This window comes from Kryptolebias marmoratus, linkage group LG21 (genome assembly GCF_001649575.2).
Source record: "Kryptolebias marmoratus isolate JLee-2015 linkage group LG21, ASM164957v2, whole genome shotgun sequence".
NCBI classification, from domain to species: Eukaryota; Metazoa; Chordata; class Actinopteri; order Cyprinodontiformes; family Rivulidae; genus Kryptolebias; species Kryptolebias marmoratus.
The window spans coordinates 1949059-1975196 of NC_051450.1; the positions used below are offsets into that span (position 1 = coordinate 1949059).

At 37.4% G+C, this 26138-nt stretch overlaps 1 protein-coding gene across 2 annotated transcripts in view; it reads left to right on the forward strand.

Annotated features, from left to right (window-relative positions):
* LOC108245193 (partitioning defective 3 homolog) overlaps window positions 1–26138 on the forward strand; it is a 485244-nt gene that overhangs the window by 324680 nt on the left and 134426 nt on the right. For both annotated transcript variants that reach the window (XM_017431897.3, XM_017431896.3), the window contains exon 20: window positions 17853–17978. In XM_017431897.3, coding sequence (XP_017287386.1) covers window positions 17853–17978 — 126 coding nt within the window. The remainder of the gene's footprint in view (window positions 1–17852; window positions 17979–26138) is intronic.

A 26138-nucleotide genomic window follows, 5' to 3' on the forward strand; every position in this document is an offset into this window, starting at 1 on the left:
AGTTAACTGCTTAATTTTCATGTGAGAGGAACTTTGGGAGGGAAGTTAATCTACAGACACTAACACACAGTATAGAGTCACTACCAAATATGGGCAGATAAAAGCCTAGAGGTTCTGAAAATGGTCTTACACACCTCTCTTTTCAAAAGTCTATTAACCAGCAGACTAATTTAGCTTTAGAAGAGTGTTCTAACCACACTTGTGATGTAAAGCCACTATCCCTGACATTTATCTGGACTTCTACTCTAACTCATCCTCACTTTGTTCACTATTACTCTCTCTCTCTTTCTCTTTCTCTCTTTTCTTTCTGTACAACCACACACACCCTCTCCTCTCCTCTTTCACTACTGCTGCCCTGAAGATTCATCATGGCATTGACAGGAAGACCTCTCCCGTCTCCCTCCGAATGGTAGGAGGGATGTATATCACGGATCAGCAGTTCTGCTGTCTCTTTTCTCCAGTGGGCTCGTATGCGATTCCTGGGCTGATGTATGTCCATGCCTGTATTTCAAAATGTGATGGTTACAAGACAGAGAACCTGCCTCACCTTTCCCCTCAGCTTTCCTGAAAGTGAACATTTTGACAATCCGACATTTAGCCAACAAAAAGCAGATCTGGCCTCAGACTCATCAGCAGAAGGATTTTCTGGGAATCAATTCAAGCAAAAGGCAACAATAATCAAAACCGAAAAGCCAAAATCCCTGAAAAACAAATTTATTGTGGGATCATTTTGAATCGTTGTGCATGAATGCATTCAAATGAGTGATATTAAAACTTGTGAGCTTAACAATTATTAACAATTCTTTTTTTTTTTGTTTTAACCTGGGGAACTTGAACTGAGTGCAGCTCAAAACAGTAATATTTAATAATGTTCTGTTCAGGAGACGGTGGCTGCTGTAAACTGAGACTTTTAGGCCAAACCTGAGCTACTACATTCAGAAAATAGTTGCCTCGAGGACAGGTTATCTGCTGTGTGCGCACCACACACATAGGTACTCCTCATGGATAAATTATCTGCCTTTCACTCTCACTTTCAACTTTATGATAAAAATTGAAGGCACATGCCTTAAGTATCAAAAGTGTGCACATCAGTTCTGTATTTATCCTGCAGCATTGGGATGCAGCTACAGAGTTTCTCCAGTTCTCACAAGCATGAAACAGAGAGAAAAAGAATGAAGCAGCAACATGGGGAAACATTCTGCACCTTTGAACTTTCTCTCACACCAAACTGTCCATTAGCAAAAGTATTAAAACAGGGTTTTAATAAAGAAAAGCATCAGCCGCATAGCAGTTTGAAAGTGAATGTGATTAAAACAGCCACTTTTCAGTCACAATTTCAGACTTGTTTAGATTTGGGGGAAAAAATAAGTGAATTAGAACAGCCTGGTTAAGCATAAACTACAATTAGAACATAAAAATGTAAATAATTGCTGCTTTGGTTCAGAGCTACTGTGCACAGTATTACAGTGTTATGGGACAAATGACAACACATGCCTTTTTGGTATAGTGGAATACTTTAGATCTGAGCTCAAATGCCTGTGAATTATTTTCTTTTTATTTACTTATTTGTTTGTTTTTAATCCATTTATCTTAATGTAGAGCTAAAACAGAAATAAACTCTTACAAAACTTTTACTTTTAAGCCAAAATTTAGTCCCATTTTAGAGACGTTGTCAGTATAGGAGCAGCAGAGACTTATGTTACAATTTTTTTATGAACTTGTAGATATCTCTTTTGTCTTTGAAAGTGGGCAATAATGAGGGTACAGCCGCTTCACTTGCTCCACTCATGAGGCCTATATAATCAAGATAATATATAAAAGTGTTTTATTGGTTGGTGTAATCTCTAGCAAAAGTAAATGAAACTAGCATTTCCTGAAGAAATGTTTAAAAAGCATATATAAGCCAAAGTTTTAAGCAAAGATCTGTTTGTGCTCAGAGTGTTGGCGATGACTCTCACCTACTACCACACCAAATTATAGCTCACCGTCTGTAAAACTCAGAGTTATAGCCATTGTTTTGTGTTTGTTAAGGTTGATTTGCTATAATGACAGTCTTAAATCAGATTGATTCCAAAAGTTAATCAGTTGTAGACTTACATCCAATGATTACTTTCTGAAAGTTTAATACAATCCATTCAGTGGTTCACAAGATATATTGTGCTAACAGACAGGGTTAATAGCAATAGTTAATTCTGAAGTTTTCTGTAGACATCTTGTGCAATAAATTAGTGCTTTGAGTATGAGATGGGGATCACTCTCTGATACTGCATCACCAACTTTTAGCTCAATATCTGTGAAATTGAATCAGATTGACTCCAGAGGTTAATCAGTTGTAGATGTACAGCCAGTGATTACTTTGAGAGTTTCATTAAAATCTGTCCACTTGTTCATGAGATTTTTTTTTGCTAAAAAACTAACAATGGAACACATATACAGCTTTAACCCCGTCTTTCAAGCAGCAGGAGATAATATGTTAAACTCCAAACCTATTGTGATCAGAAGTTTGCAAAGTCATTAAAAGATTTTGATGGTCTTTTTCCTTCCTGGTGCTCTTTGGCATTCGCCATTGCCACCATTAAAAGAACTGCTGTTTTCTTTGAGTCATGGGACAAAAGCCTGGCTGAGGACACAGAAAGTGGCAGTGATCACACACACACACCACCTCTTCACGGCAGTGTTTTACTATGTGTTTATGCATTAGTTAAATCCAAATGTCTCTATGCATATGAACAAGTGAGCTCATGTATGTTTATGGCCCACTGCCAATAGGTGAGAGCGTAGAACCAATGATTTTGCCCGTGGTTGTGTGTGTTTGTTCATGTGTCTATGTTTTCTCTAACTGTGAACCACAAAACAAAAATTAAGGAAACTTACATAAATAATTATCAGATGTACAACTATTTAACTTTTGGATTAAACCGACTCAAGATGGCTGCCTCAACCAACTGACCTTAAAAAAAAGTCTTTAACTCAGTCAATTTTATAGATATTATCATAAAGTTTGCTGCGATGGACTTGTGACCTGTCAAGGGTGCCCCCTGCCTCTCACACAGTGACTTCTGGAGATAGGCACCAGCTCCCTGTGACCCAGAATGGAGAAGTAGGTAAAGAAAATGGATGGATGGATAGATTCTAAAGTTTGTTATGATAATAGCTGAGACTGATCCCCAACATATATTCTTGAGTGCTCAAAGATTGCACAAGATCTTTGTTTAAAATTTTGTCATTGACTCTTTGGAGTTAACTTTGTCAGCCTGTTAGCAAAATATCTCATGAACCACTGGATTGATTTTAATAAAGCCTCCAGAAACTAATCATTAGATGGACATCTAAAACTGATTAATTTTGAAAGCTAACCCTTTCCAAAATGGCTGCCAAAGACAACTGACTTTAAAAAACTCTAAAAGAATTTCTATAATTCAGTCACAGATATTTTGCCTAACATTGATGTGGTAGTAGCTGAGAGCATTTCAGAATACATACTGTAAGTACTACACATTGCACAAAGTTCTTGCCTAAAACATAATAATTCTTGGTGTTAACCTTGGTTTGTCTGTCAGCAAAATATATCATAAACTACTGGGTGGATTTTAACAAAATTCTCAGAAAGTAATTATTTCAAGTAAATTTATGCCTGGCTGCCACAACTAAGTCCCCTGGTCTAACACAAAATAACTAACGCAGTCAGTTTTAAAGATATTGAAGTTATATTCCATATGGTTGTGGCTGGGATTCATTCTCAACACATACTCTGAGTGTGACATTTCACAATAATGCTTGAGATTATGCGTAAGGTTATTTTCAAGGTTCGACCAACGCAACTCCGTCATTTGTCAGCATACAATAAGATGAACTTAGTCTAAAACTCCTGACATGACAGATAGCAGGCAAAATGCATTCCTCCCAGAAATGCTAGACTTTTAAATACCATATTTTCCGGTCTAAAAGGCACACTTAAAAGCCTTCAATTTTCTCCAAAAATGACAGTGCGCCTTTTATACGGAAGAAGTCCTCATGCACAGCACGCAGACCTGAGTGCGCAGTGAAAGCGTTTATACTTGACGCTTACGTTGGTGCAGTGTTCTTCTGTCAGTTTTGAACCGTTTGATTATCTTTGTGATCTCTCATAGAGGGATCATATAAATGCTGATACAGGTGAACCAGCTCCGCTAGAGCAGAAGTACCGGTCTGTGGGTCATTTGGTACCGGGCCACACAGAAAGAATAATTAACTTGCAGTATTTCTGTTTATAGTTTTTTTTTCGGAGTCTGAACAAATTTATCTTGAAAACTGACCAGATTCTCTCCACTACATCCGTCTATGACTCCCTCTTGATGCATGTCAGAATGCTTATCTAAGTCACGTGATATGTTACTGCTAAAAACAAACCCACAAGCTAGCAAACTGGGTAAAAAACAAACGTCTCTGGAAGCCCTAGACGGGACCGTCTCATTACCGAGAAACAGGCTCAGGGCTCCCACTCATTCAGTCTTGTGGTGAGTTGTATTCTTTGTGCACTTTATATTTGTGGTGTATCTTATTTTAAAGGGCATGTTTAAATATTTCCATACTGACCAGAGAACATAAGGGGGAGGAGAGGGTGTTATTCATATTAATAACGCAATACCAGGACGCAACTAACAAAGTTGCGAGTACACGTTGGATTTACGTTTATTATGTTTTTAAAAATACCCCCGTTTTCATGCTGGTTGTATCATTTTATTTTGTTGTATTTATCCGCCACACCTTTAAAGGCCGGTCCATGAAAATACTGTCTGATAATGAACCGGTCCGTGGAGCTAAAAAAGTTGGGGACCGCTGCTTTAGAGCAACAAAATCGTCCATTTTGAATGGAGCGAGATGCGTGCTGTCTGCACGAAGTTACAAAAACTGGGAGGTGCACGACGATGCGCCTTATAGTCAGGTTCACCTTATAAATGACAAAAATTTGAAAATGGACCATTCATTGACAGTGCGCCTTATAATTCAGTGTGTCCTATAGTGCGGAAAATACGGTACCTGTTTATGAACAGTTGTTGATCACAATGAATTTGGTGGCTGGTGTTTTACATTTTCCAGTTTCTGTAAATTGAAAGAGTTTGAGACTTAAAGGAAATCATACACACAAAAATCACAGAAAGTGTGCTTTAAAGCCCAATTTTTCTTCCAAGCTGCTCAAGTGTTCCTTTAGTAAATGGTCCTTCAGAAGCTGCCTCCTCATTGTACTTGTATACTTAAACAAATGGATGCATGAAAGTGTTTAGATTGTTTATTTGTGTCGTAATGAGAGGCTTTAATCAGGGGTGTCAGGGATTTGAAGCATTACTTTGAGCTTCTGCAAAAACACCCCTCTCTTCATCTCTCCCTCTCTCCCACACTCACACATGCACATGCAGAACTCAATGATTTATGTGAAACATTAAAGGCAATCATGTCGAGCTGGGCCTTGTCCTTTGTACAGCTCAGGCTGTTTAAAAGGTGGAAAAGCCAAGATGTCCCTTTGATACACAGATGTTCACATAACAATAACACACACAAATGTGTTTGTCTGTACCTGCTTATTATAAATTAGCTTAATATGTGAATGAATATATTTTTTTCCGAGCTTGCAATAACAAAAGTCCTAGCATTCCTTCAAAAAATGCATTTTGGTCGCTACCCTAAATGTCATAGTTTTAAACTAAAATCCTCTTGTGCTGAGAAATAATGGAGTTATAGCCATTTTGGTCAAAGGATTATATTTTGTGAGAGTTTTATTAAAATTTGTCCAGTGGTTCATGAGATACTTTGCTAACAAACAGGGTTGACTCCAACAGTTAATGCAAAAGTTTTATGCAAATATGTTGTACAATTTGTATTGTGCAGAATATGTTGGCAATGAGTCTCATCTTCTAACGCCCTTACTTTTTACTCAAGATCTGTAAAATCAACTAGGTTATAGTATTTTTTTTAGTTGTAAGGTCATTTGACTAAACTAGGTTGGCCCCAAATGTTAATCAGTTGTAGATGTACATCTTGAGAGTTTCACTGAAATCCATCCACTGGTTCATAAGATGTTTTGCTAATGCTACAGACCAGCAAACACACACACACACACACACACACACACACACACACACACACACAGATGTTTTAAGCCAGAAGTCAACCAAATCAGACTTGACTGGACCTCTCCTTTAGAAGGTAATGTGTTAGAAGAAAACTGTTTAAAAAGCTAGTAAAAACAAATTCTAAGAAGATATTTACCCTGGTTGGCTTTGTTAATTACTTTAGTTTGCATGAGACAGTGAGTTTGATTTCCTAAAATATCATTAGTTATTTTAGGAAACCATTATTATCTAAAAGCAGTTATTACCAGCTAGCTAGCACCAACCAAAATCGTAGTTAACTCAAAACCCACATTTTGGTTTGTTCCTTTTAACACATTTTTTTAGTAGCTTTAATTCAACAGATTAGTCATTGTAACAGTGTTTTGTTGGAAAACTTAACCCAGTATTCTGAGTCAAACTGATAACCCAACTATGCTGAGTTAAATCTATCTAGAGCTGGCTTGATCCAAATTTGACCCAGCAATGGATTTTTTTTTAACCTAGCATTTTATATACTTACTCAGTTCAGCAGTTTTGTTTTTTTGTTGTTGTTGTTGTTGTTTTTTTTGATAGACATAGATGTTAGAGTAAAGGCAAAGAACACCCTCAGCTATCTGTTCTGATGTAATTTCAACTCTTCAGATGTTGCTGCAGATCTGTTTATCTCATTTCTGTATTGTCACTGAAACTAGAAAAAACAAATCACAATAAGATTGGATTAACTCTTATGCAGAATTTTTTCTTTTCATTTAACCATACCCTTCTTCGAAATGACCTTTCACAAAGAAAGTTGCAGAAAAAAATATGGCAGAAGTACAATTAAATACCCAAAGACTGGAAACAACACAATACTAACCCTACAGCTCTGAGTGATTGACCATTCTCCACACAAAGTTGAGACCAGATTCTTTTTATTTTAATCTCCATTTCCTTCAGGGGTGTTAGGGATAAGGAATGTTTATAAAGCTCTGTTTGTCCTTAGCTATCTGTGCCTGCTGACAACTAGACAACAAATGGAATGTAGTTGTTGATCAGGCCATTAGACACAGTCACAAGCATGAAATGAAAACCTGAGCAACTCAGAAAGATTATTTCTAAAAAAGAAGCTTGAAAAGAGAAAACAAAATGGATTGAAGAAGATCTATTTGGCATAGCAAGGAAAAATAAATAAATCTAAGACAAAAAACAATTTTCTGACACTGAGGTATAGCAATAATTTCCATATATCTGCCAGAAAATCTTCATTTCCATGTAATAACCTCTTTATGATAAACAGGTGGAAACAGTGATATTGGTTGGAAAAGAGACCATTTAAATGCAGTGATCTGAGTTGGCATAGAATGCCTATACCTGAATTTTATTTTTCAATATATGTGTTTTGGTGAAAGACCAAGTAGAGTCTCACTAAAATTGAGCAGTCCCAAACATTACAATCTCATTGTTGCTCAGCAGGGAAACCTAAAAAGCATAGAAGTTTATAGTGAGAATCGTTTCTCCTCCTTTGTTGGCCTGTGATGTTGTCCTCCTACCGCGGCTCATTCTGATGTCATGAATAAATGCATGCCATGTCTCCACAGTGCGGAACATGAGTCCTTCCCACCCATTTTGATTCTCAACCTCATCTTCCTTCTCCCATTGTTTTCACCATTGGTGAAAGACTTAAGAGAGACTTCTCTTCAGAGCTAAAGCCAATGAACAACTATATCCTATCATATCTGTGGAAATCATTTGGCCCATTGAACTCACTTGTCCAATGAGGCAAAAGTGATGCAATGTCAGATCTTAATGTAACCTACAAAAGGCAGTGAAAGGCACAACCACATTAAGGGGTTTCTACTGATTAGGGCACTTTATTTAATTTTTATCTTTGTAGCTTGTATCTCTTGATTAATCTCAGACTCAAGTCATTTTTTTCTATAATTTGTCTTTTTTGTTTGTTTGTTTGTTTTTGTTGTTGTTTTTCATTTTTGGTACAATGCAAGTCAAAAGCAGAAAAACTATAATATTTTTTACATTGGCACAATCAGCCAATGTAAAAACAATGACTCAAAGCACAATTTTGAGTTGGTGTTCCAAGAAGATGAGTTGTAAAATTGCCTACCAAGGTCAATGTACAAAACTGAAGGCCCCTTTAATTATGAGTCAATATGATTCCTGTGTGTTTATGTTTTTAAAAGACTTTCTTTATTTTCTCACCTCTGGTTTTATTTACAAGAGGACAAACAAATCTAAAATGTTTGTCTTTTTAGTAGAAATGGTCATATTTTTCCAGTATTCAAAATATTTCATAAAATATGAATTCAAACAGTCAATGTGGCTGTTGTTTTGTCTTTTTTCCCACCGGCACTCAGTTGTAACAACTTTGCCAACATGGCAACACTATACAAGGTGGCAGTATTGTGCCTAGTTGTTTCCCACCTACCTAGTGTGTTTCAAGCAGGGGTACTATGTTCAGCACATCTGCCCTAAAAGTGATCTTGCTTCTGCCTCTGTCATTGTGATTTGGAAACAATTACAAAGTGGAAACTACTGTATGTCTGCCAGTGAGGTACACCTTCACTGCCAGAAAAAACATGCCCACACCTACACAGATCTATCAAAATGGTGAAAATGAAAAATGGTTAGAATACATGTATACTTGCAACTACTTTTTCTTTAAAAACTGTGTTTTTAGTGACAGATCCTGATGTAAGTAGACTATATTCACCACAAAGCTTCATCCCGACCATATGGACACTGTCATAGCAAAAAGGTAAAAGAGACAGGAAGACCCAATTTGTTGATTTTTAACAATTTATTACAAAATAAAACATCTCAGGGATGAGACAGATCCAAGCGGTAGACTATGTCTAACATCAGACTGTAAGAGTGTGCTTCTTTTTAAACAAAGTTTATCATTAATACAGAAAACCAGTCTTGCCATAACTGGCAGTCTTTACCGGTTAAAGGGCAGCATGACCTAACATTGAACTGTGAACATATATACGGAACAATTTTGTTACAACTTCTAAGGACATCTTAGAGGCTCTTTCAGTAGCTTAGCAGTGAATCTTATTTTTTCATAATAGACATGATTATTGCATGAAAGAATTTTTTTTTCTACTTTTTAAAATGCTTGCTAAGATTAGCACTCTTTAAGATGGCCCTCATAAATTAGTGTTCATATGAGCATTGTTTTCTTTCAAGAGTTGTTAAAAATTTTAATTTTAGAAATTGTTTAGCAGTATTTTTTTAGTGCTATAAACGGTTTGTTGTTGTGTTGACACTTTCTGATATATGATAACTATATATTAGCAAAGGTGAAATAAACTGAAAAGCATGACTGGATGTCATTTGTTTTGTTCAATTTAAGTGTGCACATTGTGTGTGTGTGTGTGTGTGTGTGTAAAACAACAAAAAATATAGATTGAAACTGACTAATAAACAAATTTTTACCTAAAAATTGGAACAGTATTTTTGCTTGAAATGCCCATTCCCACTAATTACAATAGACTAGTAATGACATTCCAGTGTTGATTGTTATCCTGGGTGCAACACTATTAAGAAATGTGTCCATACTAATATGCTCATTTGACAAGAAAAGAGGAAGTTTTTGTAATTTTTTATGTGTCTATCGCAACATACTTATGTTTTTTAAAATTTTTTCTTTATTCTATGTGATGCTAATTGCATTTCTTTGTTCTTACCTTATAGATAATATATTTGTATTGGTGTTTTTAACTCATTACCATAATATTCAAGGTTGGAGGCACATTTATTTATTTTTCTCCTGAATGCTATCAATCCAGTTTCAGGGGATGGGTGCTCCATCACTACATCAGACATACGAGGGGGTCTTTGCCCCAGGAGATGTGAATTAACTTTCAGGTTGGCCAAGCAGAAACCATAATGATTCTTGTTGTCTGCCCTTGAAATTACCTTCTCATCACTTACTCAAACTGATAGATGCAGCCATTTCTCACTTTCTAACTCACATGGTTCCAGTCACAAGTTTGAATATAAAAGTGCACCATATAAGGTTAAGCCAGATGTTCTGTCACATCCTTTCATTCACTTTCAAGACCCACACAGCAATGCTGAAGAAATAGACAATTCCTGGTTCAGTTTCTTCCTAAGTCAGCAGCTAACTGAACTACCCTCAGAATTCATCACAGAAGACGTCAAAACAGATTAGCTTCTCTTAAATCCACTCCCCAGATTAAATGATTGTAAAAATCAAACTGGCTTTGAGGCTTTGCATAATTTACTTACACCCCCCACCCCCCCTAGTAATTCTGCCTTTGACTTTTCACTCCTCTGTTGTGTTGGAACCTTGACAGACTATTACCCTATGAATCAATGAAGACAATATATGAGGTATCCTCTGCCAGGGGTATATTCCCTTCTATTTCATGTGATATATAAGTACATATTTACTGTTTTTCTAATTTATTTATTTAAAGCAGACACATCAAAACACCTAATACGGATGAGTATTTTAAATATTTCTTTTCATGAAATGCTGTCAGCAGATATCAAATTTAGGGCACTTAGACTAAACACCTAAATTTTAGGCTACTATGATACAGTTTTGAATTTGTCCACATATCTGTATGTTGGCATATTTTGAAAATCTTTTTAAGTATTTCTGAATGTGAAGTAATGAAACATATTTTTTTTGAAGTCAGGTTTTATGATGTATATGACATACAGTATGTGCAATGTTAACAGTGAATTGCCTTCACAGCTGTATTAGATTGAAGAGTGAGAAGGTTACAGCATACTGTGGCGTAAGCATTGATTTTGCTCCAGTGCTGTGGTATAATTGTCTTATTGCCTTTGCTTGTTTTTCTTATTCTTCCCATTCAAGTATTTATGTATATATGAGCTGCACAGTGGCTGCTGGAGATAGGCACCAGCTTCCCTCGACCTGGAATGGAGAAGCCGGAAAAGAAAATGGATGGATGAGCTGCGTAATTATAATGTTGTTCATGATGTTTTGTGATTGTGTGCTTGACTATACGGTGTAGTATGGTGAAAGCATGGTGCATGCTACATTGTTGTAGGGTAATTATCTTGTTTGTGATGTGGTGGTATGTGTGGCATTGCTTCAGCATATCTGTGACAATCACCAGCATCTTCTTGTGGCAGTTCCTCCATAAGCCTGTGGTAATGGCTGAATGTCAGTCGTCTGTCAGCTTCTAGTCATGATCTCTGCTCTCTGTTGCTAAACTCTGGCAAATCTCAGTCTAGCAATTTGTCTTCTTTTCTCCTTGTCTTCAAATGGTTTGTTTGTGAAATGAATGACAAATGGAAAATGTTGGTTTTACATAGGTATGCATCATCATATTGTATCAGGGTTTCCCCCAGAAAAGAGGCTAAGCCCGGTGGTAGGTGGCTGTTCGCCGGCCGACTGTGATTTACTAAAAAAAATGATTGAAGTTGGCAGAAAAGTTGAAAATATGGCTTTTTATTCTGTGATATTATAAGATATTTGTGCCAAATACTTACACAACTACAGTTTTACAAAAAGGCATTTTTTGAAATACTTTTTTAAACAAAAAATACAATTAAAATGAATACAAATTGTTTGCACCTAATTTAAATCCTAATTTTGTCACAGTTTTTGGTGTTTTGTTCTTTGTTTGAGGTTCGTTATAGTTCTTGTTTTGCTTTTGCTGTCTTTTTTGGTTTCTGTGTTAATGTCTTGTCACTATTCACCTCCCCAGTGTTTTTCCAGTCCTGTCTGCCACGCCCACCTCACCTGCTTTTCGTCTTGTCTACAGCTGTAACCAATTACCCATTTCTCCCTCAGCCTTTATAACCGGTCTCTGTCTCTTCATTCTTCATTCGGTCATTCGTCTTGTCACCTCGCTTGATGTCTTGTTACCTTGCCACTGTTTTGTGTTTTTGTTATTATTGGTTTTACTTTTTTTGCTGCCACGTCAGCTTTTGTTTTGGTTAGTGTTAACTTTAATAAATTAGATTTTTTTCACCTTATAATGATTAGTCTGCATTCCGGGTTCGCCTCCGTCTCCCCACCTTCTGACAAATTTAAGTCACATTTACAAATAAATTAAATTAACATAAATGAAAAAGTGCAAACAAGGCACCAACACACATCTCACGTCAAGGCCAATGAATAACAACAGAGAACTCTGAAAAACAGACAGATGCTGTACTGTACTGTGCTTTTTGTGACACAGGCTGCATACAAAACAAAGCATATGCTGAATCTTATATAATTTTACTGGTAAACAAGGATAAATTAGCATGCCTCATATTAATATTTTCACTACAAAACATGCTTACCATATTTGGCGTTGTAAAGCCACCCGCTGAACTTCAGCTCAACTAACCATTGTGGTCTATAAACACTCCTTTTTATCGGCTGCAGCAGTAATCTCCTTCCGTGAGTTTTGAGCCGTTTGCTTATTTTTGTGATCTCTCACAGAGAGATCATATAAATTCTAATACAGGCAAACCAGCTCCGCTAGAGCTTCGAAATAGTCCATTTTGAACGGAGCGCGGCACGCGTTTCGCGCAAAATTACTAATATTGGGAGGTGCTCGACCACGCGACGCGACACCACGCAGGGCCTTCGCACAGGGGCCGGGACAGTGCGATTGCGTCACTGTTGTCGCGTGCACCCTCACGCGGTGATCAACGTGCGGTGACCTCGCGGTGGGGGTGCGAATGGAAAAAAAAACGTGTATAAAAAATGACATATATTACAATAAACAAGCGGAGCTTAGACTGGTGGTGGGAGAGGGAAAGCCTGGTGGCCTGCCAGGCTTATAATACACTGGGGGAAATCCTGGGTATGCAACCAGCACCATAAAATACCATATAGACATTCTAGGTACTCCTACAATGTCACTTGCTTAAACGACCCAAGATTTACAGTATACAGCAGCAACTACATTACAACTTGAACATTATATTTACATGGTAAATATGTCAAGAACACAACAGAGTACAGTACTGATACAAAGCTCCAACTAGACAAATGAGGAAGACAAGCGATGGCAATATCTACTGTACATAAAAGCACCACAAGTGCATTGCAGATGTACAGTAATGTTTGCATAGTGTAGCGTGAAATTGTGTAAAGTTATTGATGGGCCACTGCTACATATATATATATATATATATATTATGGTGTGTATGTAAACTAAATGTGAGGCTTCAAAGTTACTAACTTTTCAACATCCTCACTAAATCAGTGACAACCTGGCATTATTATACTACATACGTTAACGTATCATATACACAAAGAGGTAATCTGGGGTCTGTTGAGATAAACTACCTTTACCTCCCCGAGTTGGTTGTTGGGAAAGACCTTCAGGAGACGTTACCTTAAAGTTTAACACATTTATTCAAACACCATTAGTCAATATTAATACAGTCATAAAACCAGATGCATCTGGGAGGCAATCAATGGGAATGGGATCACATCACCTTGAAAACTAGTCAAGCCATCACCCCAGGATTGTCTGAAGAGACAAAGTATGCTCATCTGGTCTTATTACTAGGCCCCCCTTCCTCCAGAGGGTGGACCACTGCCTCCCTTCTCTGGAGGTCAAAGGGCAACTCCTTCCCCCTTCCTTGCTGGCACGCCTGTTGCTCACTTTCCAGGGTGCCTACCACCTATGTCTGTCATTCCAGATAAACTAAACTACTACTTGTTAAAGCTTTTAAAATGGTGGCTAAATATAAAATGGTGATAAACACAAATCAGATAAAGATATAATAATTGAATGTTAAATAAAGCATGGGAGAATAAATACGAGGCCTTCTATTCCACAGGTCTCATTTGTAAAACTGGCGTACACACAAAACAGGGTCTGAAACTTGTGTATGTCACTTTCCACACAAAGTTAGTGATCTATCAAACACAAACTTGATGGGAAAATGTGTGGTCCCTCACACAAACTCTGAGCCATGCATACGCACATTTTGGAGACAGGGGAAACGGATGGTGAAGTGAGGAATTGAAGCCACACTGCATCATGATTTCTCTCAGATATTTAATTTCACTCCATAATCAAACTTTAATCTTAGATTGACTTTATCATAAGCTTTCAAAACAGCAGTATTATTTATTATTCCGCTGTTGAGCCATAAGGACCTTTCAAAAAACAAAAGGCCTTTAAGCCAACTTAAATGTTGAATAAAAGTTCACACAACATTTCAAAGTTTTCTGATGATCACCAGGGTGATGTATACCACAGATTAACATATGAGGGGACAGTGACTACCCCCTCAGGTGCTGGCTCCTAACCCCCTTTCCAAACCCCCAGAGTGCAGAGGAAGCACGCTTTGATATGTCTCATGCTCAATCCTTTTCGGCACGACACCTGTCATCCTTCCCTTAAAGGGTGTCAGTTCGGGGACGACGTTGTGGGCAAACTTTTAGGTACAGGTGTGATTTATAAAGGAAAATTCCTTGCTGGTGTGCATAGTTTTATAAATTAGAAATGTTTTGGCATACGCCATTTTTTGCCTTTGGAGCATACGTACACTTTTAGTATGAATCCTACACAATCTTTTATAAATGAGACCCCCGGTGATGTATTTTTGGTATTTTTTTTTTAATTTTTTTAGCTACATATCTCAATACACCATAGGAATGGAAGGCAAATGCGAGATTGAGTTAATGCTTTGTTTCATCACATCTATGGCTATTGTGATTTCTTAACCCATCAGTCATGACTGAGCATTTATACATGGCACAGGGAAGCTCAAGCTTACATAAAGTAGGTCACAGGTCTGTAAACTCTCAGTATTTGTCATGGTTGCATGTTTTTGTGACACTGCATCACACTCATCTATTCTTTAACAGTACACGTACAACTGCAACTTCATGTATCTTCAGTCAAATTCTTTTAATTAGGAGTTTACACAGTGAGCCTCATGCTTTGGAGCAAAATATCAAACAGGTCTTTGATCCACTGAACTGAAACTGAAAAAAAAGGTCAAAGCTTTATAAAGATGTAAATGTTGAACTGTGAACTTTTTACTTGTCTGAGTTGGAGATAACTTTTCTTCAAACTGCAGTGGTTTCTGTAGTTACTTTTATATCATTTTAAGTTGCTGCTAACAATCAATATCTTATTATCAAGCCTCATCAGGCTCATTCTCCATACAATTGTTCTGACACCAGCATAGATTATAGCCAATGTGCATCTTGACTCATGAGCTTCTCAGAGTTTCTTCTTTCCACCTGACACTGATTAACTCTGTACCATTACTGTTTTTATTGGATTGTAATTCAATTCCCAAATGAGACATTTATCTTACAGAGACTTGCACAAATGTCAATATGGTTTTGCATTTTTTTTTGTACATGCATGCTCATGTACTGATTTTTTTGTGTCCCTGTTGAGAAAGTAATGAATATTTTGGTGTTTTGTGCATGAGTGAAGTTTTGAAGACTTAATCTGTGTTCCACAATGATTCCCACTGGCAGGTCTGTAGACTGCCCAAACAATGGTGCAAAGCCATGTTATTATTTAACAAGCAGATACCCCAAGTAACATTTTTGACTTGTCCCTTTCTTAACTCTCCATTTGCCTTTGGGTCAAATTGACCCAAAGTTACAAGGGCATCTCTACATCTCTCGGGCTTCAGGAGGGTTAAACCTGTGCTTTGCTGTTGACTCTCCTTTGGAGGACACAGTTGGCGTTAATATAGGGTTCCATCTGGAGCTGCTGCATGTCCAGAGTCTTGTTCATCTTAATCCACTAATATGTTTCACAGTGAAGAATTAGCCTAATAATATTGATTTAGAAGGAAAAAGCAAAAAAGTTGAGAGCAGATGATTTTCTCTCTTAAGGTTAGCTTATGTTTTTACAGATTGTGTGGAAGAAACTGAGAAATGAGGAAGGTGATATAACCCCAGGAAGTTAATGTCCTTGAAAGGAGGTTAAAGAAGGTGTCACCTCCTTCAGTGATAGATAGCATAGTTCTTATTATTAGCATCCTCAACCCTGGCACACAGTTTTATACCTTAGTACAGCCATTTGTTGATTAATTAATCAGGTAATGTATTAGGTTGGTGCTACAAAGGAGCTCACACATTGCTCACTCTGCTTTTCCTGGCCCTTTTACAAAACCAGAAACTGGAAATCACTCACAAGCACATATTACATCACATATCCAGATTAATCTCTACCAATAAGAGGTCATTTGCACCAAAACTGAAGTTGCTTTTAAAGTAAAATAGAATAATAAACATCAAAAGGGTTACCAGTCTCTCATTCTAAAAAATACCTGCTTCCACCTGCCGAAAATCAACTTTGTCTGATGTAATTTTTCAGCTTTCGGGGAAAGTTTTCTAACTGCCAAGTAAAGCTCAGCTATGAGAAAGGTAAAAATAAACTCAGCAAAGCACCATGTGGTTGGGATACTGCAGAGCTTAATGTTTTTCCGTTTCAAATGGAGCCAAGCTGCTCAAAAAAGGCTCATATGAAACATCATAATTAATGTCTGTATATAAATTTTCTGAATTACTTTGTACAACACCAACACTCAGTAAAAGCATGTTTTTTGTCTTCTTTTTATTTATGGAATTTCTTTTCAATTGTAACCACCTGCTTTTGAATACACATTCTTTTGCTCTTACTTTGTCTTTTAAAGAAGTCCAATTTATTAATCTAAAAATCAAAGATTTGAAGTCAATTCAGGCTATCAAAACATTACATCAAAATGGGTTGACTACTTACCATTTATCTGTCAGACCTTGGTATGTGCTTATGTTTTGACTTAATCATCCCCAACCAGCTAAGGGAATTTTAACTTTATGCATTTTATGTAAATAATAATCAATGATTAAAACAATTGTGAAACAAATGTTCATGTTTTGCAGCATCAATAAAACCATGACACCATCATAAAATTACAAGAAAGATTAGTGGGGTTTTTTTATAATTTATTTATTTCATGTGAAAGAAATCTAATTTTTGTTGGGTTTGAACAGGTACACTGAAGCCATGTTGCATATCTGAGGTAGATGTGAAAGACAGCTGCCAAGTGATTGTCAGGAAGAGAGAATTTTTGGTTTTCCAAATTTGCTTCAATCCTACCTACTTCTAACAGGTTGTATAAGTCGTGGAGAGTGCAACAGTGTTGTCAACCATTGTGCAGGGGGCCCTAGTGCTTCATAGTCCATGGCTCTAACATTTTAGTCACTCTGAACCAATCAACTAACATTATTTAAAATTATCTGCCTAGTGTATCTTATATACACACTGCCTATATGTATATATATATATATATGTATATATGTATATATATATATATATATATATATATATATATATATATTATCTGTCCCAGATTTAAGCCATTAAACTGAAAAGTTTGTTCCCTTTGCCCAGTGTTGAATCTTGAGCTGTCAGAGCTGCTATCATTCGTCAGGAAATTGGGAACCTCAGAGGAATCCATGAGCTTAACCTCTCTTTAGAAAAGCAAAGTTTATCTTTTTTTTTTATTCACTCTAAAATGCACACTGACTTTTATTCCGTGCTAGATGGGTAGTTGGCAAGAAAGGAAAACATTTTGTGGACTTACAGTATTTTATAAGGCCTGATGCATTTTATTTGCAATTACATTAAAATGCTAAGCAATAATCTTATATATAATCGATGTCCTACTTAAATGTTTCACAATACTAACACAACCTGCAGATCTTGACAAGTTGGAACTTTAATTTTCAATAATTTTATTTGATTTCATAATGTGAGCTTCTAAATCAGATCTACTGTTTGTGGGTTTTTTTAGATTTGGAAAGAACAGAAAGGATGAGCGGCCAGAAGACAGGATGGAAAGGAATAACTCCAGTAAATTTAAAGCTGAAGAGTCAAAAGCATCAGAGGAGATCCACCAAATGAGACTGGAACAAGAAAGGTGAGCACCCCGACTAACTCTGGATTCACTAAAAGCCAAATGAATTACTGCATATAACAAAGGATAAAAAGAGGGGAAAAAAACTTGGATGACTAGAAAATTACTAAATTACAGAATTAAAAGGCAAGGTTGGAAAATGCTGGAAAAGCACTCAGGTGTCAATTTGTGAATTGTCCCTTTCTTTTATATCAGTGCATTAAATAGAGCATTTATGGATTGTAGTTGCCCGAGCCATTCAGGCACTGACCTGCTAATGGTAGTCCCCTGTAAATTTAATGTGATTGAATGGTGCTCATTATAGTAGTAAAATCAATGTAGCTCTGTATTTTTCTTCTCCTCTACCTTGCCCTGGTTGCTAATCCCTCCAGAATACTTTATTTCTTTTTTATCCTCTCCTGTTAGCTCTGTGTCTTCGGGCATTTGTGGACACTGGGCCATGCAAAAGAAAAAAAAGGCATTGCATTGGGTTTGCTGTGTGCACCTCATTCCTCACAGACAACCCCCATTTAATTGTCTCCAGTGATAAAGACAATATTGGTAGTGGGATGAATGAAAAGCCAGCTTGCTGCCTCCATTGTTCTACACCAGCTAAATGAACTCAGTAATCAAACTGCCGTTGGTAATGACAGCTAATTGAATAGAAACAATAGAGCTTGATAGAATACCCGCTTATAGTGAGTGAAGAAAAGGATGGATGGCTGCTGAAAATGTTACACAGACACACACAAAACCTGTCACAAAGGTCGTCTTCCCCGCTGAATGGAACATCTGGAGACCTTGCTCAAAAAGATGTAGTTTTTTTTTTGGTATTCAACTATGATTTGTAGTGAAGGTTCTATCTATTGAGGATGTGAAACTCTGGCTGAAGACTCAAAATACTTCTATTAATATGAGCCGGAGACCTATGAGTTTGATTCAACATTCAAATCTATCCCCCTTGAGCAGCTCATTCTAAACAGTAGAATCAACACTAAAACAGAGGGGGCATTAAAGAAAGTCCAAGATGTCCCAGCCCTCTTGACACATACACACTAAATAAACCCTTTCTGTTTTTTTGTTTGTTTTTGTTACTGCTGTCACACATTTCACTGTCTGCTACTTTGTCTTAAGCTCATTATCATTCCTTGTCTTGTTTGTGTCCATTCTACATGTCTGAACTCTTCCTATGTGTCCTATGCAGCAGTGCACACAAATTCATTATTTTTGTACCTGTTCCAAAATCCCATAATTGAGCCAGACTAGGAATGTTCCTGATTTGAAAGAAAAGGAAATCCTAAGGGAAATTGTGGTGGGTAATAATAAACAAACATGCCATGAAGCCAATATTCAAAGCATTAGGGTTCAGCAGCACGACAGCTCAGAAATCCATTACTTCTAGTACGGTATTATTTGGTAGTACCAGTGTTTTACATTCCCAGTGTGATATATTTGATTGTCGAAGTTGTCTGCAAAAGCCATATGATTGATTACATTGCTGACATGCAGACGGGACATTACAGAGGGCTTTTATGAAATTATGACCATTCTAGGCTTATGAAACTGGCAGTTGTCAGATAATGCTACATGTCAGCACACCCTGTAGTCAGAGCCAAAGTCCCAGCTCAGTTGACATTAGTGGTCATTAATTCGAGCAGACACTTCTGACAAGGGTTTTAACTGTTTCAAAATAGGAGTCAGCAATGAGGTGAAACAGATTATTTAATAAAACCTGCCCCTTTTACCCTGCAATAAGGTAACCATGTTCATATATTTTAAACTCTGACCTTAATATGATTCTTGCAATTGATGGTTTGGCCTGTGGTCTTTACAGACACAATCCATTTATTTTAAGTAAAATTATTACCTTGCATTGGTATTTTATCAGTGTTATGGGCTGTAAATGATGGCAAAGAGAGTACATAAAAATCTGACTTCATTAACAGAGCTTAGTGTATTGCATCCATTTCAAAAGATTATGTTTAGGCCTTCTTTACGCTGGATGACAACCCTGCACTGCTATCCATAACCCACATTTCAATCTGTAGAGACTCACACAAAGAGAGAAACAGCAGTTAGACAATTTTATTGGACCGAGGATTTGGCGCTCGGACACCGGCGGAAGACGTGCATGCTGAGAATCGCAGCGAGCTTGAATGATCGGCTCGAACGAAGCTCAGGTAGGTCTTCCCCCGGACCCGGACACTGGTGGTGGAGCGGAACTTGGAGAGAGGAGTGTTGAGGGGACCTGGAGGCGTCTGGGAGGCTGGTGGTGGAAACCGGGAGGAGGTGGGTTGAAGCACACCTGAAGCGGTTGGAGCTGGGTCGCTTCGCCTTTTGAAGGAGCTCTTGTCGGGCGATTGGATCGAGGTAGTGAGGTGGAGTGTCCTGATTGGCTGGGGCGAAGGCGTGGTGATGGGGGATGCCGGAACAGTCTTACAGGTTGAATTTTCGCCTAGGGCTTCATAACCTAGTAGAAAGTAGCTGAAGTGGTGAATTTAGAAAACCTCCTTCAGTATGAAAGTGATCACAATGCTGCTTTGCTCTTACTTACCATATAGGTTTTTCGTGGTATTTTCCACATCCCTGAAATACTGTCCTGTTCCCTCACCAAGCTCTATGTGCATGCCCTGGCACAACTCTCTCAGATGTCAGGATACAGCCCCATCCAAGATTATCACACCACACTAGCATGACAACCACCAAAGCTATACTGTTTGTGCTAGGCTGTTTGCATGACTTTATCATATTCATAGTCAAAGTTTAGGTGTGAGGCCAACATGGCCAGTCCTGCTTCAAATGCTTAAAGATCAAGCATGCTGGAGGACATGTGCGCCACATCATGGACACACTTCCACCACAATGATAAACCACCATGACCCTGCTAAGAACATGTTGTGCATGTTCAAAACCATTGTGAGCTTCTAACACTCTATTACACATAATAGCCCACTGCATTTTTAATATGCGCTTGAAGACCTTGCCAAAACTACAAATAGACCATTTTGGTCCTAATTAATTTTTTACATTGTACTGGGATTGTCATCTAGTGCAAAGGGGGTAATATCAACAGCTTTTACTTTTAAAAAAATGTTAAGATTTCTTTGCAACAAGGCTGATATATCTTCAATTTAACATAAGCTGGTCAGTTTGTACCTGTACACAGTTCCCAAGACACTTTTTTCTAACTTGCTTCTGTTGAGAAGTCTGTGAAAACAGTATGGCCTCAGATTGTGAACCTCAGTGACTGTGTGCTTCATTCATATAAAGTCATAAGAGTGAACCGTCAGAAAGGGGAAAAGCACACAAGGTTTGTGGTTGGTTGAGCTTCTATCAGGCTCTGACTTATCTCTGCACATGCTAGCTCTGAAATTATATTTTGTGGCCAAAGTGATTGTACGTAAAGCCAATCTAACATTGTTCCTTCTTTATTTTGTGTCTGGACTGAACTCCATTTTCTCTGTCCTTCTCTGAGGCAGCTGATTATGATGTCCATTCTCTGTTATCTGCTTGGCTCCGCTTGGTTTCTAATCAGTGACCAGCAGTCCTCTGCCACTCTTCTTGTTACACCTCCCCGAACTACAGCAGAGTACATCACTGTTCTCTTTATTTTTTTCCAAGACAGTGGCCAGCTTCCTCTTATTTGCTGATAGACGTCCTGTTGATTCTAGACAAACCAAACCCGAACAGTGTTTTCAAAAAAAATGAGTGCAACGTTTCTTTTTTAATTAATATTTACCAAATTCTCTGCTGTTTCAATGTTACAATGAAGACAGGTGATTCTCCTGGGAAAAAAAAAAATCATTTTAATCCAATAATTTATTGTTTCCTTTCTCTTTTTTGTACAGTGGTTATGGTAACAACAATATTATTCCACTTTCTTAAACCATCTTTTTTTTTTTAGTATGTTATCTGAGGCTCATTTACATAGTAAGTTCTAGGGAAAGTGTAACTGGCTGATTGAAAGAGTGATTACATTTGTAATTATATTGATACCTTGATTATTAACAATGTGAATTAACACCACAAAACTAGAACAATTATCTCTGTGATTATGAGCCGAGTTTCAACATGAAGATGGGCTGTTAGAGGTTTGTGACTTTGTGCAAACAGCTGCATGCAGACTCGTTTACTGCGCTTTGATTAGATTCAGATTCATTCTGCCCTCCACCTGCATTTCAGAACAATGCAAGGATATTTAGATGAGAGCGTACTGCAGGGAAAAAAATCTATTCAATGCATCTCAATGTTTGAGGGGGAGAGCAAATATTCTTTTTTCCATCCACTGTGACAACAATCCATATTCAAGAGGCATGCCTTCATATTGTGCTGACTTCAAAATTACTTTAAAAAAAGAAAAACAAAACAGCCCCCACTATCACCTATATGTGTCTTTGGGCAGATGCACACTGACAGACATATAGCGATGTTTGTTGGCATTGTTAGATCAAAACAATATCCTTGTTAGGTTAATATGGACATGTGTTAAACAAGGAAAGGATGGATTTGAGCTGACCTGTTGCATCCTGTTCACACCATGTGTCTCTTTATTCCCAGCTAATTGTTTATGGGGTGTTTTTTTGGATAATGACTGCACCCTAAATAGATTTCTTTCTGTTTATTTTTATCAATATGTGGCTTAAAGAAAATAATGTCACAAAATTTACTCCCTATGTAGGATTTTCATCAATGTTGCCACTGATTTATTGGTCACATTGAAAATTTTTGTACAATGGACATAGCAACTCTAAAATGTCCCATATACCTCACATATCAACATAGCATATGTCATGCTTGCACCATAGTGTGCTGTAATGTTTTTATCCTTCAACCTAATACGTACATGTAATTTATCATGGGTGTCTATCATAGTTGTTACATGTACATATATACATCCCAAGATTGAACTTTTTCTACTAAAGATGCTGCATGTCTTCATGTTTTGACCTACGTAACTAGAATCTCCAAACATGCCAAGATAGATCACAAAATATGAAACTGTGATTTTTTTTAGCATTAGTTTCTGTGAACATTTTTTTCAGTGACTATAGCTAAGAAGAACGGGGTAACATAATGGGTAAAAAATTGTTTAAAGACAGCTCAGTGTCATCTGGCTGACACATAATTTTCTTGAACACACAGTTAGTCAGTGGATTAGGAGCTGAACTCGAACTGCCTTGCTTGCCTGTGCATTATACTGTCTAGACTGTCTATTTACCAGACGGAAATGCTATTCCAATAAAATGTCATAAAGGGCTTTTTGAAATCTGGCAATCATTTCAAAGTACAACATAACCCTAACGAGAGACTAAAATCTAATTTTGTTTTATCAGCTTAAATAACATAAAATCCACAATAGGCCTGTTGTGGGGTGGTAAGGCTTCATTGTCCCCTACCTAAAATAAGATCTCCCTTAGCTTGTTTTTATAAAAGGCACATTGTTTTCCCCACTAAAATGTTGTATCTGGTATGAGGATGAGAGAGGAGACAGACTGATAATTGGGGCTGTACTGTAATAATGTATTTAGTGTGGACAGCACTTTCCTCAATGAAAAAACAGAAAAATAGTTTCTGAATTCTTCCATTCTCATCTGCTTTCAGTACAACTTCATAGGCTGTCTTTTTTATTTCTTTTGTTGTTTTTTGTTTGTTTGTTTTTAAAGCATTAATGGGAAAATTTGGCCATTCAGAGCAGATCAGTGGAGGCTATATGCTGGTGTAGAATCTCAGTCATCCAGGACATGGTAAATCCAAAAAAGGTTAAAAAAAATAAATAAATAAATAACTGGACATCTACAGAATAGAAGTCTGATTGTTTTTTTTTTTTAACTCTTTTTGGATTTACTGGAGGCTATGGTTTGCTTTCCATAAGTTAGTTTGCCAAATTAAAATATAATGATAACGATTTTAAATTAATAAGGTTAAGTCTATACATCATTTGAGAAACCAGTGCTCTAGATCCTAAATATTTACAGTATATAAAATGTTTCTAAAGGTTTTGTAACTACACAGTGTTTTTCTCCTTTTATGTATAAATTAACGCTCCAAACATTCAAAAAAGCTAAAATGTGCACACTGCACCATTAGGTGGCAAAGATTTCCTATTTTTAGCATAAGGTCAAAGTTTAATGGTGGTGGGAACAGGACAGACTAAACACTCAAGAAAAGTGGCTCCATTGTTTTTTTGTTTTTTGCTTTTTTTTAGGATAGTGGGCACGTGTGAAACAAGTGCTATTTCATTGTTTTTCAAATTCTTCAACTTTTTCTTTTCTTTTTTTTATTCCTTTATCTCAGTAAATGTAACAGAAAATGTCCATTTAAAACTCAAAATTCAGCATATGTAGCCAAGGCCTTAATGTTATCCCTTGAAATACATGTTGATGTGTTTCAGTGTTTATTACAGCAGAGAAATAGACAAGAAGTGGACAATATATAAATATATCAAGATTGCAAGCAATAATAATGCCAACAGTATGGCTCAGTACTCAAGACTATTTTGCATATTTTCTAGTCTATATCCTTTTATTGAAATGCACCAATTAGCTTTTCCATATTAGACTCTTGAGACCTGAAAGGAGGGCTCTCTCTTAGCTTGATGTTGCCTGACTAGACTAAAATCATTACCTCATCCCAAATGTCAATAACTCTGTCTTTTATTAATCTGATTAGTCTATAAAATGCCAGCAGGCCTTAAAATCCCAGTGGACTGGCATGAACCTGCAGTAACAACGTTACCTGGTCATTCCAGGCAGAGATCTGACATCACAGTAGATAAATGACAGGTAGAAAACCTTGTGCAAGTTGGTCTTTTTCTTTTTCTTCTTTCTGACCAAAATCAAGGCAAAAATTGCTTCAACATTAAAACAATTAAATTGGTCCTTTTTTATGGTGCACCAGCTTCACAACAATGCAAACATATAACAAACCAGCTATTAGGCTTCATATATGACTACATCTCACGCAACATTGCATCAGGCCTCCATCAATATCTCATTCTTCCGATAATGCCATGGAAATAGGATTTTAGACAGCTAAAAATAAACAAGGCAGAGTATATAGGCGGGATATGAGAATTGGGTTAATCTGGCACTGAAAAATGGTGATTGTTGTGTGATGTGATTACTGTTATTAAAATACACAGACATGGGAGAGAGACTTCTACTGGGATTTTTGTTGTGTACCAAACCTGTCAGTCATCTGTGAAGAGCAGCGAGGGGGGTCAGAGGTTGGGTAAGACCTGAGGTAATAAGGAACTCTGGCAGCAGTGGGAGGTTGTGTGCTTGTATCTGTGTGTGGATGAGTGAATTTCCCTACAGCATAAATAACATCTGGAACCAGTGAACAGCCCTGTGGCTGATGCCTGGGTCACCACAGTGGGAGGCCAGCTCCCCTTTTTGCCCGTCCTCAACCACTCCCCTCCCCTCTGTCCTCCTACTCCTGCAGCACCAGATCTCCACGCACCCATGCAGCGGGAGTCTTGTTAGCTGCAGACAGATGTGCATTCACATGGAACCATTTTCTGAGACAGGAAAGCTATGTGAAAGGCTGTGTTGTATGGCAGTGGTCCCAGGGAGAGTAACAACACGGTGGAAGAGGAAGGAGCATGAAGGAGAAGAAATGCATCTCTTCCCAACATTGTTTAGTCAGTGGTCCCAATAGAAGATCACAAGACTTGGTCTTGGTCCTGTAATGTATTGCATAAACAATTATAGTTATTGTTTGTTGCCAAAATACGATGGCAGACAAAAATATTTTTTGCCCATCCGTGTGTTTTTTGTCTGTTACTAAAATGTCTCATGAACCACTGAATGAGTTGTATTGAAACTTGAATTACATAATTATTGGATGTACATCTACAACTGATGAAATTGTTGATTCAACCCCATTCTATTCAAGATGGCCACCACAGCAATTAAAAAAAACCCTCCAAAATGACTATAACTTTGTTTATAGTTAGTTTGTTTCCTTTTTTACCTTCAGGGGAAAACTGCAGTTCTAACTGTAGTAGATGGTCTCTGCAGACACATCACTTTAAGCAACAGTGACCACCAGCAACAATGGATGACTTCATAGTTGGAGTTGTGTGTTGTGGGTCTTTTGTTTGATTTGTTAAAGAAGAGTTTAAAGGAGTGCTACAAACATTCAGAAGAAACTCATAATACTCATAAGACCGATCAGACTACT